Source organism: Bombus pascuorum, chromosome 3 (genome assembly GCF_905332965.1).
Source record: "Bombus pascuorum chromosome 3, iyBomPasc1.1, whole genome shotgun sequence".
Taxonomy (NCBI): domain Eukaryota; kingdom Metazoa; phylum Arthropoda; class Insecta; order Hymenoptera; family Apidae; genus Bombus; species Bombus pascuorum.
In genome coordinates, this window is record NC_083490.1 from 14,552,839 (window position 1) to 14,570,641 (window position 17,803).

General features: G+C 27.5%; 2 protein-coding genes across 5 annotated transcripts in view; both read right to left on the minus strand.

Moving 5' to 3' along the window:
* Positions 1–17,803, minus strand: part of LOC132904923 (uncharacterized) — a 292,582-nt gene that overhangs the window by 204,754 nt on the left and 70,025 nt on the right. The window lies entirely within an intron of this gene.
* LOC132904914 (monocarboxylate transporter 9-like) lies at positions 963–15,523 on the minus strand. Of its 4 annotated transcripts, none has more exons than XM_060955753.1 (8): positions 15,346–15,521; positions 10,261–10,447; positions 8,179–8,449; positions 7,261–7,505; positions 5,627–5,927; positions 3,827–4,054; positions 2,508–2,702; positions 963–1,155 (listed from the first exon to the last, which is right to left on the minus strand). In XM_060955753.1, exons 2-8 carry the CDS (start codon positions 10,339–10,341, stop codon positions 971–973), a joined length of 1,506 nt encoding a protein of 501 aa, XP_060811736.1. In that variant the 5' UTR covers positions 10,342–10,447; positions 15,346–15,521; the 3' UTR covers positions 963–970. The 4 variants fall into 4 exon arrangements, with proteins under 4 accessions (XP_060811736.1, XP_060811735.1, XP_060811734.1 ...); XM_060955752.1 differs by having other exon boundaries at positions 10,261–10,440; positions 15,146–15,521; XM_060955751.1 differs by having other exon boundaries at positions 15,146–15,521.

The following is a 17,803-nucleotide window of genomic DNA, read 5'->3' on the forward strand; positions in this document are numbered from 1 at the left end:
GTTAATATAGTCTTTTCTGTATCCTATACTTATACTTAAACATTCAATAATATTAAAGGAAACGATCTTCTTATTCTTTCAAAAATTCTACGATTAATTTTTCATGTTTATTATTCTTGTGAAATCAGATTCTAAATAAATTAGCAGATAAAAAAGTGATATCTTATGCAGTGATAAAATGTAGAACTTCTATAATCTTTTCGTAGGTTTGAAATTGAAAGGGAAAATAAAATAAGAAATTTAAGAAATATAGTGTATTTGCAAACATTGTACTGTTTCTTTCTTTCTTTTTTTTTTTTTTTTTTTTTTTGAGTTTTTACGGGGCTCTGTACAGCATAAAATTTGATAACAAAATAAAATAACTATTTTATAACAACATTATGTGATATTATTAATTCAGTCATTCAAAGACAAACTAATAAACATTGTTTTCCGAAAGATCTTCAATTTTAGTTCGTAAATTTTATCAAACGGATAGCGTTCAATTTTTCAGAAATCAAACGAGAAATTCGAACAGAGTTAATTAATTTGTCTCTTATATGCCATCATTAAAAAACTGTAATATACCATAAAATTATATTTTACAAATATACACTATTAAATAATTTAAGTTTTTCATCACTCAAGGAGTCTTTAACATTATATAAGAATCAGTCGAAGATAGCTTTATCTGATTTAGCTATAACTATAGCTGATTTAATAACTTAATATTAAATAGCACGTCGTTGAACATAAACATTTAATACTAATAATATTCTCTTTTTAATCCTTGCGATATTATTCCGATTTCAATGTTCTATATTATGCTTCGAAATCACGAAGCCTAAATTTTGCATCATATTCGCGGAAGATACTTAACCATTTTATTTTATTAATACTATACTAAATATTTCTTCTGTTAAATTTTGTTGAACTTTTTCTGCCGATTGAAATTCTGTTTATAATCGATTCATTTGTATATAGTAAATGCTTATGCATTACATTCAGGGCAATTTTCTTGTACTTGAGATATTTCTTCTTTTGCACTATGTTTTTTAATGCTTTTATTAAATGTCCAGAGTCCTCCCATGTACCATAAAACAACACAAGATAAACTTAAAATTGATGTGAAATGGAGTGCGCCTACGTAGCTCATCATTTGGTCATGTACTAAACCTTAAACATTAAAACAAAAAAATTAATAATAATTCAGAAGCTTATTTTTCTAGTTGCATTAATAAGTATCCTAGATGCAGTATGATGCTAATATTTGTACATATGCATTCTATTCAATTCTATCCATTCTATTGGTCACATACTGTATCTAGCTTTAAAAATTCAATAATATAATAAATTGTATTACACGATTTATTCTGCTGTGTATTTCACATAAATTTTAATAAAAAATGTATCAATATTTTATAATGAAAGTAACTGTGTAATGTATAGTATAATGTATTGCAAAGATTGTGCATTTTATTTTTGATAATATTTCGATAATTATAAATTTATATATAGTTTGCGTTTCATATACAGGAGCATAGAATTATGGAAATTTAAATATTTTCAATCACTATTGGTTACATGCAATACGCGGAAATGAGGAAAATGGTGCACATAATATCGTTTAGTTGAAAAATATGGGTTGCCTCATGTATTTATGAAAACATTCGTCAGACTATACATTTATATCGTATGGAAAATGTATGTATGGGATAATAGTTGATTGAAATTGGAAATCAAGCATTTTGTGTAGCCGAGTTGTATAAGTATTCATATATTACTCTGAGATATATTTATTTATATATATTTTTATTCATGTGTGAAGCATTTCTGAACTTTCCATCGTACGGAAGATAGCCAATAAAGAAAATACTCTACATATTTAAGATGTAAAAATTTAATAATCTTTTTTATATTTTTATACACATAGTAAAGCAAAAGTATTTAGCACATTGAGATTTCCACATTGAAAACGCGCTAAGCGAATCGAGGTGAGGCATAAAATGTGGGTCAAAATGAGAAAATGCGAAAGAAAAGCACAAGAAGAATGAAATCAGGTGAGACAAGACTCGGTGTAGACTTATTTGCCAGTTTTATTTTGTTTATTTTCTGTCTAAAATTAAGTTTCGTTTACTTTCATTTTTTATTAACTGTCGTAAGTTTCGTTTACTTTCATTATGAATGAAACTACAATTTGTTTATTTATACGGTAGTTGCGTACAAATAATATAATTGCACAAAAGAAAAATCTCTGATGATAACGAAAAGTAATAATTGAAATAGTAACAAAATAACAAAACAAGTTTCTAAAGAGCAGCGATATGCATAAAAAATTACCAGGGAACAGTAGCAATCATAATTTTTAATCAGACAGAAAAGTGAATCTATGAAAAGTAAATTAATTAATAAAGGTAAGAATGGACAAAGCCGCTAACAGCTTATTGTAATAGTTGATACGATTGTGGACAATAAAAAAGTATAAAAAAAATAAATATAAAATAAGAAAATTGAACACAGTTCTTTACCTATTAATGGGCCTACGGCAATAGACAATATACCATTGCAAACCATTTGCATCCCATATGCAGCTGGAAGTCTGTCAAGAGATACATAGTCAGGAATTATTAGCGTTTGGAAGACAGCTTTCGTTCCTTTAGCGATTCCAATAATTAATGCAACGCCGATTACCACAATGTACGTACTGCCCCACGTTGATAATACTGAAATTAACGATATTAGTTCTGAATTTCTTTTATAAGATGTTATCTGCTAATCGTTCAATTAATAAAATTTTATTAATGTACTATTTCTTTATTTATCTTATTTATTTATGTGTCTACATATACAGATTGGTATATGTAAATGTTTTGTAAATATATACGACTATTATTTTTCTATTCTAACTTATAAATTTGCCTTAAATTAATACTAATATTTTTTATAAATTAATATTTATTCTTTGCAAATATTGAATTTTATTCGTATGTTGGCAGTCTTAAATATTTTATTCTGCTTTATCCTTTTTGTTATATATAAGCTGACGCAGTTTTTTACGGTCAAACTTTGTAAATATGTTTTATATATAAAGTAAGAAAAAATGTATTGTATGAACATACATACGTATGTAGATTGTCTGAAACTAGATTAAATAGAAAAAGAAAAAAAAATAAAAAAAAGATAAAACAATATAACAGCACCAATAAAAAAAGGAAAATTACTGAAATTAGCAGATTTTTATATAAGAGCTTAACAAAATGGGCATGTTAAACTGATACGAATAAGCGATTCATTTATTGAGATAGGACGAAATAGGAAAATGAATTTCATAGAATGATATCTATTGTGGGTAATGCTCATTTAACCATCATATTTAAATGAATAATCGATTCATTGTCATTTGGTATTTTCATTATAACGTTTTACTAAAGCACTTATGAATCTATGTTTATATGATATTTGTTACTTGTTATATTTTTACTCATAGAATAAGCTGACACCGTTTTGCGAAAAAAGTTGGGACACCCTCTGTATGAACTGACCAACAAGATGTAAGTTCTAATGTCATAGAGATTTATGAAATAACATTTTTATATATAGAACAAGAAGAAATATATATTAAATATTAACATAAATAAAAACATCAATATAATATTATCAAAATCTTATCAACAGAAAAATAAAACAATTCGTTCATAAACGCTTCAGTAGAACCAATATTCGTAACTTCTATTGGTTCTCTGCAGATTACCAGAAAGCTGAAATCAACCCACCCAGCAGATCGTATATTCGTTGCCATGAAGGGGTCGATTTCTCATTTTCGAATATTTTACGTTGCTGTACGTACTGGTCCTTCCAATGGTGGATCCTATTAAAGATAACACGTAAAGGTTCCTGGATGTCCAACCAGCTTTGTGCGCAAGGAGTGGAATGCAAAGACGTCCAGTAATATCTGACACAGCTTGGATAGACATTATGGTTGCGATCGAATCCCTTCCAAGACCAGAAAGTTCGGTTAGGACGAAAGGAATCATCGTGTTGAAGTTTGTTTCAGCGACTAAAGACACTCCCATACCTGTCGTAAATAAAATGCAATAATGGTGGAGAAATAAGCAAATTATTATAATTATAGGACCTGATGTTTCGTTAAATTATATTAATGTTATACATATATAATAAATATTTATAAAAGCAAATTTTATAAATTATTTTATATTATTTTATTATTATTTTATATTCTTTATATAAAAGGAATTCCGCATATCGTGATCAATCGACTAGATTATGTTCTTACATGCAAAGAAGATAAATCAGCGAAGATAAACGAGCAGATTAAGATAAAATTCTGTTACTTTTTTTCAAGAAAATCGATTTTGAAGATTTGTACAATACGCGTGTACAGGATGTTTCCGAATCGGTGTAATTAAAAATAAAAATTACGGGATGATAGCCTTACTTCTGATTAGATTAATGCTAAAGATTTATCGAATATGCTTACATTTGAATATGCTATAGACTTCTGCTAGTTATGTTTACATTTATAAACATCAACAGTCTTATAACTTGTTATCGTTCAGACTCTGAGTCTTTGTCATTCTATCGTTGTAACTACGTAAAACAATCGACAATGAATTGTCATCTTCTTAGTATAAGAACTGGACGAATATTTATAGAAAGAAAAGTAAGAAAATAGAAAGGACCGCTGAATAAGAATAAAAAATTCTGGAACAAAAATCTTTTATCTCTTACTATGTATTGCAATGAGCCAGGAGAATTGCAATGATGTCTGTTAGACGTAGACGTAAGTGAGATCAGGGTCGAATTAAACCTTTTTGTAGTTGGAGATTATCGACTCAATTACAACAAAGGTCTCAATCATAGGAAAATAAAAATAAAATGATGGAGATAAAAATGAAATAAATTAAAAAAATATATATATATGAAATGAAATTTATTTTGTAATAAATTATATTTAAAAATTAGTTATTTATTTAAAAATATTTTTCGTGATTGGGCAGCTTTTATCAACGGTTTGGAAAATGAGGATTCTTAAATAGCGATAGCTAGGGCTATAGTCCCCCAAATATCCCTTTCCTTAATCCTGATCTGTGACATAATGTAGAAGTACGTAACTAAGCATACGCGTACTTGATCAATCTTCAGCATTGATTCATTAAAAAATAAAGCTTTGTGCAAAAAGATACTACTCTATATTTTCGGGTCAATTTTTATATAAATTCATCCTCTTAGAGTTACACCAATATTTTGCCCGAATCCCCGATAATCGAGAATAATATAAACTTGTAGAAAATATCAAAACTTTAAGAAAAAATTAACTTTAGTGATATATAACTCTTTCACGATGTAGTAAAAGATGAAAATTTCATATCTTAAATGTTATTATACATTAAAAAATTATTAAAATATATTATTCATTGAGAACCGAAAATATAATACTTTATGTGTTTCGTATTAGAAAGATAACTTCACGAAATATGGAAATCTACAAGAAATCATTAAGAGGAAGAAATAATTATTTTTTGAATTCTTATGTTATCTTATTACATATTGCTTTGAATGAATTTGTAAAATAACTAATAAATGATAAAAAGCTACATTTATCTAATAATTTTTTATGCAGTATTACCTAGGATGACGGCGACATAACGACTATCCCTTAAAAGGTCAAGATCCATATGCTGTGTTATTTTTCCCAAAATCGACTTCTTCTCTCCTTTGCTATTTTCGCTATTCACATTTTCTGACAAATTCTGCTCAAACTTGCTCGTATTTTGTACCAATCGTTCTTCCAATAATTTAGAATTAGCACCGTCGTTTTTGACATCAGTTACGTTTTCAAGTTTTATTTTGACTTCTCTCAGTATACCGTTTTCATTGCTCTCTGCGGAAGATGCCGTGATGTCATTGTCCTTTGTTATACTTGTAATCTATTACAAATTAAACTTGACCGTGAACGTTAATCATTGTTATCTCTATGTAATAAGAAGACAGTGAACAACAATGCATGTATCATGGCTATATTTAAGCAAGCAGATGTTTATGCAACTATTATAAAGAAATTACTGTTTATAATATGTATTTATTGCGTGCAATAAATATTCATGTAAGTTACATTTTTTTAATTACGTACATAAAAATAGAACTTACATAAACATTCATAATTTAATAACTACTAGCAATCATAATCAATGAATTATATTTAATAATCATGAATAATAAAATATTCTCGTAAACTCGATCAAAATTATAAAGTTTCATTTTAAATATATTATGCATACAAAATTTTTGCAGAAAGATATATACTTAAACAAAAATCAACCTTTTTTCTCTGCCTATATGCCTACTATTAAATAGATTTTGTTAGAAATAAGAATTTTAGATTTCAATTATACATAGAGATAACATCTTACACAGCTAGATTAAAATACTATTCTGTACTTATTCTCCAGTATTTTTGTAAAATATTTTTTATAGAATATACATACATACCTATAGTCATTATTTTTTTACTTGTCTATCAATATATTATTGTTATGTATTACTTAACTTATTAGTTTGTAGTTATTAGTTTGTAAAAACATGTGTACATGATTATTATTTACACAACTATTGGACGTATGAAATTAGTGCATAAAGTTATAAATACTATTTGTAACTTTACAAATAATTAGGCTTTTAATTTATTGTATTAAAATTGCTATGAACGCGGTATTGCTGTTTGATAATTTAATTGTATAAAGAAGTAGAAAAGATTTATGCAAAACCTATATAGAAACGTATATGTATATGTTAACAAAATGATAATTCAATGTTGTATTATATATTTAATTTTATTTCCTATTTATTTTGTACCTATATTTACTGTCATTTTTACGGTTCTTTTAGAGAAAAAAAATATTCAGTGATCGATCGATAAAAATATCGATAAAAAGGAGGAAACATTTTGAGATAATCATTTTCAGACGTAATGTTTGTATACCAAAAGTCATTTCTAAATTTGTATACAAAGTTCATATCACGGGTTTTATTAATATTTCTGAATAATCTAATTCATATATATATTAAGCTACTTTTTGTCAAAGAATTAACTAAAAAATAATTTTAAACGAAGTGAATAGTCCATATATAATTCAATTAATTGTGAAAGGCGAATTACTATAATTGCTAAGAAATTACAACCTAGTTTCAAGTAATAAACACATCGTTCAATGTCCTCTTAACACATACACATTATCCTTCTAATACGCTTATTAAACTCACTTCTCTTTCCTTAAATGGTTTCAATAGCGCTGCCCCGATTAATGAATGCATCGCTATACCTGCGATGATCAAAAGAGTCCCAGTGGTAGCATAATTTTCCAATAATTTTGCTATTAGAAGCGGCATCAAAATAGGCCCAAGGCCAGTTAAAGTTACTGATAATCCCATAGCCACATTTCTTTTTTTCCGAAAATAAGTGTTCATTGCGAGATTCGTAGCTGGAAAGATGATACCATGACCGATACCTATAAATTACGATTTAATATCAATATTTATGTTTTTCGGTAGAAGCTGTTAGCTTAATAAAATAACGTTTAACATCTACAAAAATGTTAATCTTTTTACATTCGATATTGCGTATAAGCAACATTGTACTTTAACTAAAAGATAGATATACTCGTATATACTTCATTCGGTAAAACTAATCTCAAATTTTACTACAAATGTATCTTCTTTAAAAAACAATCCGAAAGTGTTTTTCTATTACTCATCATCAATTTCTCTTACAAATTAATAAAAATTCGATCTTGGAAAGACTAACGATTTTTTGTTTCAAAGATCTAATTTAGTCGTGTTAGAGAGATGATTATGTTAGAGTCCATTGCAACAATGTTTCAATTTAAGTACTCTTCAAGATGTATTTATTGTGTAGATATTTCTTATCTATTACTACTATCTCTGACTACTTATTATCTAAAAAATTCACTGTTATATTGATTTTCACAGAATTGTGATATTAATTATGTACATAGTTTCTATTCTTCGCAAACATGTAATACGAGAGATGTTATTTTAATCTACTTTCATTTTCATTTCTCACACATAACGTTATAGCTATAAAGTCAAGTACACCACGAGAATAATGTGTTGTTGTATGAGGATTAAAAAAAAGGCAAACATCCGGTAGAGATTACTCACCGACGATAATACAATAAGTGATAATAATGGCGGGCAGAGAGACTGCGAACGCAGTCGCGCAGATTCCAATGGCAACAGTAAGACCACCAAGAAAGGCAACTTCTCGAAACGTGAATTTCTTCATCATTGGACCGCTTATCAGACCTAGGCTACTTGTAATGGTACCACTCAAATGAACAATTAACGATGTCTGTGTGGCAGTTATATCGAGTAAAAAAAAACGTTCCCTAAAGATCAGACCGAAGCTTTGCTGTATTGGAAGTATCGCCAGCTATAACATATTCATTTTTAGCGAGTAGTTAGAAATGTATCCGTGCTCTCACATACATATGTAGTAAAATAAAATCGTTTCAAGCCATTTAACATTATTTTATAATATAACAGTAAAATCTTTACATTAAATGCAAAAATCTGTTAATTTAACGGGTTTTTATAACAATTGTTGCACGTGTTTGATAAATATGGACTAGATTCGATTTTACCAATATCTCAGTTTAATAAATGTTCAAGCTTGACACTTAGATATTGTCTAACAATCTAATGTGTATGTATAATTTATTTAATATCAAATTAAATATTGATAAATACATTTGTATTCTCTCGCATTAATAACATGATTTAGTGTGATACAGTATAAGGAAAAGGAAAATAAGCTGAGTTGTACAATACAAACAATAAATTGACGACCTGAATAATTGAATAACTTGAAGCTTCAAGTGTAAAAACAGTATATCCTTCTTCTTGTTTACTGTTCTTGAATAGTTTATCCACCTCATACGTCATAAATTTATTTTAGTAATGTTATATTTTGGCTGAGCTTATATTTGAGCTTGTAACAGAATCTGTTATTTGGAGTGTTTATTAAGAATATAGTTGAATATAGTTCAAACGAAACATAAATTTCTCTACATATAACTATATTGTTTACAATTTATTAAATATTATTTTAATTTAATTAAATTTTATTTAATTATAAAATCTATTTCATTTATTTAAGAAATATCACCGTAAATCATGCATTTTTCATGATTGTATCAATATTTTATGTATTACAATATTTGAGGGGAAATAATTATAAATAATTTATGAATCTACTTCACAGAATACTTATATAATGTATTTTATGCTGTATATTATACTTTATATTATATAGATATTTCTATACAATACAATATATACAATACTTCCATACTAATCCTCGCTATTGATATCTACTATATAAATAAACACACAAGAGAAAGGACACGATAAAACGGTTGCTCTTAGCATAATCTTTCAATTCCGTCAAGTTTGTTTTCCATACAAGGTCTTAGTTTTCGGCTTGTATGAAAAAATATTCTGTTGCCTGGCCTTAGTTTCCAAATTCAGTTCTGGATTGAGTTAGTATTACAATACAAATAAGCTATTTGACAACACGGCGGAGCGACCGAGCGCAGTGAATTGGCATTTATATAAACAACGCTGGCTGATCGCTTCATGGCGCGCTGCAACAGCGCGGTAACCGGATTAACCACTACTATATTAACTTACTAACTCAATCTAGTTTGAAAACTAAAGCCAAGCGGAGGGATATTTTTACATATAAGTCGAAAATTAAGGTCGACCACGGTTATATGTATAAGAAAAAAGTTGTTCAAAATATCAAGCTTTGCAACATACATTCAAAAATAATTGTAATCAAAGTGAAAGTAGGTTTTTGACAAAATGATGATATTTTTCAAATTTCCAATGGTTTCCGTGTAAAACTACTAGTCTCAGTACACTTCCAATTGATGCTGTAATGAATCTGACATCTTTTTCATAATGACCATCATCTTGCGTAGAATGAAATGTAGCCGTACATGTAGATACGTTGGTAATATTATTACATATTTTAGGATATCATTACATAGGATGAACCATAATATTGTTTCATTTCAGTTTTATATTTTGAAAATTAAACAAAAGCACATATGTATGGAATATGTCTCACAGTAAGTACATATGTATGCATCTGGTAAATCAATTCAGAGCACGCGATGTCTCTATGCTTATAGCTTGTATAGGAGACTGAAAAACAGAGAACTCACTGGGGAAACTCACATTAATGATTGTCACGCCGGCGACGATTATCCACGCCCAACCTCTATCAGCTCCACCACGTGACATTTTATCGATTATCATCGAGATACTGCTTCCACTTTCACGTTACGATTCCTATAGGAATGACAAGTATACGGCGTCGATGCCTTGTTTCTTTCGTGCCTTGGAGTCGATCGCAGACTGCAAACTTAATGTGTCGACCAAATACAAGACGGATTGGGTAAATGATAAGATACGCGCTAGCTTGGATAAGTACTAGACGTCTACGTCTACGCAGAGACATGTGTATATACCAACTGTTTACAGTTCCATAACTTCCATAACCACAGAGAAATCGAACCGTACCGTTGTTTGAACAGTCAGTGATGCTCGTTTCTGTATTCGTAATTACGTGTTTGTTATTTTTAATTAAAAATCAAATCGATAAAATATATAAATTGTTTATAGATATAACTGTGAAATTAAGTTTCGATAACAAGGCAGTTACAAATTTAATTAATCATATTATTCTAAATTAAGAAATTTACTTTACTTATTGGAGAAACCTTTCTGTTATTTTGTTAGAGCAAAAGATGGGTTTCTCTATCAAGGAATTTACTTTATGAAAGCAGATTTAAGTACATTTAAAGGTATGCACTTATAAAATTCACATACAATTAGTGTAAAAAGTATTCGTACAGTAATTTATTTCTACAAAAAATATCGTTCGTTAAGAAAATTTTAATAAATAAAGGATATCTACATATCCTTACGAATCTGCAGAATAATTTTCATAAAAGAAAAGATGGGATATCTATTTTCTTTGTGAAAATATTAAATATTAAATATTATATATTATATATTTCTACCATTTTTTAAATATTTGTTAATATTTTTATATGGGATATAGATATCCGATTTTTTCTTTCATGAAAATTATTCTGCAGATTCGTAAGGATATGTAGATATCCTTTATTTATTAAAATTTTCTTAAGGAACGATATTTTTTGTTGAATTCCATTGCTACATGAGTACTTTTTACCGTGATTGTACGTATTTTAATCTTTCACATAATTTAAAATAATTTACCTTATCTCTCATGTAACTTACTTGTCGTATTTATGGCTCTAAAAAAGGAAAAGACAGCATACAAGGACAAAATTTATATTATTTTAAACGATGAATAAAGTATGTATATTCGTACAAAATACACATTGATTCACGCGCACGCAAAAGTAATGACCATTTCTGGATAGATTCCGTTTCGATCTTTTAAAATTTACTAAATGAAAAATGTATAGACACCTTTTCGGATTAATCTGATTTTATTTAAAATGTAATCAAAGTAGAGATCAAATATAATAACAATAAGTATCTTAAATACTTTACATATCATACATAATCTGTAATCTGTGATGAGGCTCAGATTAATGTGTGTTCCCCTATACGTTAAATATTATTAATAAATATGTCTGTTTTAATATTGTATTTTTTTGCAATCAAGAAAATAATAAAACACGAAGTCTATAAATTATTATAATGATCAACCTATGTTATTTTTTTATAATGCGTACTTTATATGCCGAATACTAATATATTTAAATTAATGTTTTAAATGTATTTCTTTTGATTTATGTAATTAATATTTATTTAAATACGTTATAGGATTAGATAATCAAAAATTATTTATAATAATAAACAAATATTTTTGTTGCATTTCATGCTTACTAAAATTCATTTTGGATAAAATTTTATCTGTCCAAATAATTATTCATTTCGAATATAATGTATAATTGTAAAGCGTAAAACGAGAAAATCAAATTATTCTTCTTCTTTTTTGAAGAACAATATTAAACAATGTATCTGTTTGAGAAACAGTATATTATATACTTTATCTTTTACTTGTCTTAAAATCTAGCTCCAACGTTTTGTGTGGTCATAAATATTGTTCTCTTGATTACAGATAGAATACCTCGTATGACATTGTAAAACGTAAGATCTAGAAATTATAGTAGATAACAGAATAACGGAAAAGTTTGTGAGAAGTTATATTTATATTTTAGAACACTCCAGATGTATGTTTCTTCTTAACATTATCTATAATTCAACGATCAAAGTAGAAAGTGATTAGTTTATTAAACATATTTTTATATACGAGTTAATATGATTATTCGTATAGGATGATATTTTTAACACGTATTTGACTGATCTTTATGAGATATGAAATAATTCAACACTTTTTATACAACTTATATTAATACCAAAAAATATTGCCTCTTAAGAAAATTATCAAGGGAATTGAGAGTACATATGTATATTTTTATCCTGATAATGATGATACGATAGAATAGTACTTGATAATTGATAAGTGCAGTAAGAAATTTTTATTGTTCTCTTCATTGTTGTGTGACTTTTTAATATAAAAAAAAAGAATGTAAAGACGAGTAAAAAGGTGTAAGAAAACATACTAGAAAGTTATATTGTACTAAAAAGATTATTAAAGTATTTGCATTGATATAAGTATATTTCGCATTAGCAGTAGCATATTATTTTATACAAATAGATAATAATATTAATAAAATATTTATAAAAAATTTTTATATTAGATATTGTAGTATTATATTGAATAAATGAGATATAATAATCAATTGTTAATGAAAAATTCGTTTATTGTATATTATATTTTTAAAAATATTTATAACTAACAAATAATTGAAATATTTATCACCATTCATATTACTACATACATAATATGTTACATTATCAAATAAATATGAAAATACATTTTTTATAAATATTTATCCAATATATGAGAAGTTAGACATGACTTAAGTGAATGATACTTTCGTTAAATATTATATTCTTAAGATATAAACTATCTGCTCTATTTTACAAGAGAATCATATACTGTATTCTTGACTTAACTATTTATTAAATGTGTTATTTATTATCTTTTTTATTTTTATTTGTGAATTATGTTCCATTCGATATACATAAGAACTAAAAAATTAATTAACGAAACGAACAAAACTGTAAAGATTTCGAGTCTTTCCAGGATAATTTTATGAAATGATTGTATTTACTCGAATGTTCATATATCAAAATTTATGAGTCTATAATAGTATAATCACAAAATATAATTGGAAAAAATTCTAATGAACATTACTACTTGAACCTAGTCATATGATTTATTTAACTTTGTATTTTAAAAAAATTAATTTTTAATTTACTATTAATTTTAAAATAAAACATTACGATCAAATAAATATCTTTTGTTTCTTAAATAAATCGAGAATTTCTAAAATATACATTAGATGAGATAGATATTAGACAGTTACACATATATTAGTTGATAGGTACTTATGCGTGGAGTGAAAAAATCTTAAACGCAAGCTTTTAAACGCGATAAGATGATATTAATGACGAGTGCTTCAATTACAAAGAATAAAATTCTCCATCATGTATCCTACTTTAGCCTATTGTTTAATAATGGTTTGATGGCCCCGTTACTACTAGTTTATCCAACTAGGTAAGCGTTTGACCCAAGTGAAAATGGCCACTTGATAATACTTTTCCTTAGCTTTAGTTCAATTGGATTGAATTGGATTATGCGTTTTATTTTTTAGCAAGATATTTAATAAATGTTGATTTAGGAACGATGTTTTAATTTAAAACGTACGATTTGTAATACTTAATTGCATTATTACTAGAAAACATTTAATCATTTTAAGGGAACGTTTAAAATATTTTTAAAATTTTGTTTACATTAGTAATCTACGATATAACAGATATTAAAAATAAGTAATTCTTAACAAACATTATGAATTATTTCATAATAGGTAACAATAGAAAGTATAATTTATATTCGGATTACTGAGAAGTAATGACAATTAAATTATTTAAAAAAAAATGAAATTCGAACGTATATCATTTCTATGGAAATTATTGATAAGATGAAATAACGAACTGTATACTAATTTTTAAATTATTTAAACATATTTTGTTTATAGAAATTCGATGCTATTACGATGTATGAAATTCTATTATTAATAGATAAAAGATTTTGGTCATAGAGAAAGAAAGTTATGGACATGTCAGTTGTAAAAGAACATGTAAGACTTCCTGACTCGCTGATCATTGATATTTTTATGTTTTATATTTTATTATTGATATTAATATTTTTCTTACATTTAGATGTGTCCAATTCTCTTAATAATTTGTAACATTATTCTTTTAAATAATGACTAATAATAACAATAATAAAATAAATAAAGAATGATGAATGAAATTTAAAAAGTAAAGATTAAAAAGAAAGCTAAGAAGATAAACCAAGATAAATTAATTATTTATAATTAAAAATGTAACAATGTATAGCAATAATATATATTTCGTACGAAAAATTATTACAGTTTTTGTGATTTATTAATTTGTTAATAAGGTAAAATGTTTGACTCAGTGTAGCTTTGAAACAAATGTAAAATAAATTAGTAAATTCGTAATCCTTATTTTACTTTGTGTATATACATACAATACAATAATGAAATAATATACAAACACAACAACAATACACAAAAAGATGACTGAAATTAAATAAACTAATTTTAGCTACGAATATACAAAACAATTTTCGATTTTCGGAAAACAGGAATAATCGAAATTATCATTACTTACTTTGCTGTGAACGCATAGAAGTGTTCTTAACGGTTCAGTACAAGTGATGCAGTAATAATACAGTACGAAAATGAAAGGTAAGAGAAACAAATTTTGTATATGAATTCATTTACATAAACATTTGAGCATACATGAATTTATGAAAAGTCTGGGTTGCAACCATTTATAGAGAAACATAACAAAATTTATGACAGAAAACGGAAATCAGAGAAAATAAAAAAGAGAATAGACTTACAATTTCTTTGAAATAAAACGTAGTTTCTCATTTCTCGTTGCATTGCTTGAATTATGACGATACATCAAGCGATTATATTGTAATTCACACTTAGATTATTATCACTGTTGAAAACGCGTTTCATGAACGTAACTACCAACTAAAATAACTGAAACTACAATGAATACAATTTCCTATTGTGTTCATTCACTGGAAATTACCGTATTTCCTGGTCGAACGCATTCTTGGAAACTTTTTACTGGTAGCTGTTGCGTCGCGTCCTGGCTCGAGTGAGGCAGAAAAATAAGCAACATATACTCCGAACAGAGCTACGGATTATTTGTGACTGACTCGATGAAGGGAAGTCAACCGATAAAAACCGGCTTCGTGATTCGACTTTAAGCCGAGCCTGGTCTTTGACTTGTGGCTTCATTTACGTGCATTATTATGCCAGCTTGAGACGATTGGCTTGCGGCAAATTGTCGCAACAATGATGAGCTGGAAGAATAGAGAAATACATATGTATGTGTCTTTCTTTTGTGAGACAGAAGAACTTTATATCTCCGTTCTTCCAACGCTACCGATTTGCCACAAACCGTTCGTCTTGAAGCTGGCCTTAAGTGCGGTTCTACGTGCTTTACCGCACGAACGATCAAATTATGAACGCAAAATGATATTCGGAATAATTAGTAAGTAATCTTTTCTATTGTCACGTATATTGTAAATACTTAAGACTTAGAAGAAAATATAAGTTCCAAAACAGTGATTATCGTTAATCATATTATTACGTAATAAAATTATTACGTTAGTTGAGATAGGGCGTAGAGTGTAGAAATATATTATCCATAATATGATAATCTGTAATACGATTATATCATATTATTTATTACTTCATTATATATTTGCAACTGTTATAAAGTTGGAGTCAAGATTACAGTTACCTAATTTATGTAATTCTCTGTACAATCTCTCTTAAAAGGTAATTAAGCTTATTTATGCAATCTATTTTAATTTTGAAATATATAATTTCTTTATTATCAACTCGAGATACTGTATTCACGAAAAATTAGGAACAAAACTAAGGGAAATATGGAACGATCGAAGTGGGAATTAGAGAGACGGAACGTGAGGAGAGAATGGGGTATACATGCGGGTTTGAGAATGTAGCAGAGTCTAGAATGTGAATGTAGATATAGGTGTAAGGGGAAAAGGTGGGAGAAAATTATGAGTTCGAAATACAATCCATATTATAGATCGGTCAAAGCAGAGGTGGAGTCAGTATATATTCCCAAATTGAAACAAGAAAGCAAATTTTCCTGAATCTTAAATCATATAAAAGTAGCAACATTCAAGTATAAAAATAAATAACACAAAAATAGAAAGATGTCGAACTTGTTACATTAACTTACTTGAACATCAATCGTACAGCTTGATTCTGAAATTCCCTAATTTTCCTAATTAAAAATGGTTCACTATCATCTCTCGACGGTAGTGAAACCATGCGGCGATTGTTTTACTTGATAAAGCAGAGGAATTTCTTGATGACTTTATCTAAAGGCAACCGCGCGTTCTTGGAAATTGAATCAGCTTAGCCGGAATTACACTTAATTTGACCAATATTGCCGTAAAAACGTCCAATTCCGTCTTTGCTCTCTGGTGTATTATACAATTTCAGCAGTTTTCCATGAATCGATCACTTTTTTCTTGTGCGTAAAAGCCCATATCCGCGTATGCAAACAATAGTCGCTCCCTTTGAAATTGCAAATTACACAAATTCCACTTTACATATCCCGTATTATATAAAAACATGCAGCAACAACAAAAATGGCAGAAGGGAAAAAAGCTAAAAGAAAGAAAATAAAACGAGAACAAACGCAAAAGAATTTAGGAAACACATGTAGACACTCTGAACGCATTGCATAAACTGAAACAAGCTGTTATTTGTATTCTGCAAGACAACTGAATCGTATTAGACCAACAAGTCAAACATCTGCAAAACACATGCAAATACATAGAAACATTTAACTTATCGTACCTATATGGCCATCAGCCACGTGCATTTGTACACGCTAGCAACTATACTCAAAATCAGAGGCATCAAAGTAATGTGTAAAGCATGCTAAAAACGCTCAGCTTTACATACGTGTAACTTTTGAACCGTTGGATTCCTAAAGCTAAGACTTACATTTTAGCATTCTACATGTCTAAAACTATTAAATGACCAACAAAAAAAGCAATAATTTTATGCCCGACAAGCCGACGCTTAGTTTTAATATTGTTTACATTAATATCAAAACAGATAAATAAGAATATTTTAAAAGAGCAAACATGCTTGTTATATGCCAGAAAATATTTTCGAAATGGATGTATAAATATTGATGTATAAATATGGATATAAAAATGGATGTATTCATAAATATGTTATTGATATAAATCTTTAGTGAATAATTTCTAATAAGAGATTAAAACATTTTAATTGTAATAAGAATTTTGAATTGTCATTTAAGAACTTTATATTTAAATATTAATTTTTATTTTCATTTTAAATGAAGAGGAATATTATTTTCTATAATTCTGTATGTATTTGTACTTATGTATATATATATTATTATATTGTATGTATTGTATGTATTTTTAAAACTACGGAGAATATGTTATTTTATTTATATAAACAATATT

What these genes read in the sequence shown, in the direction of transcription:
- LOC132904914 (XM_060955753.1), bottom strand. Translation starts at nt 10,341, where the DNA reads ATGATAATCGATAAAATGTCACGTGGTGGAGCTGATAGAGGTTGGGCG. An exon ending in AACCATTTAAGGAAAGAGAA is followed by an intron (nt 5,928 to 7,260) that starts GTGAGTTTAATA and finishes AATTTGTAATAG; the next exon opens with ATTACAAGTATAACAAAGGA. An exon ending in TTATGTCGCCGTCATCCTAG is followed by an intron (nt 4,055 to 5,626) that starts GTAATACTGCAT and finishes TATTTACGACAG; the next exon opens with GTATGGGAGTGTCTTTAGTC.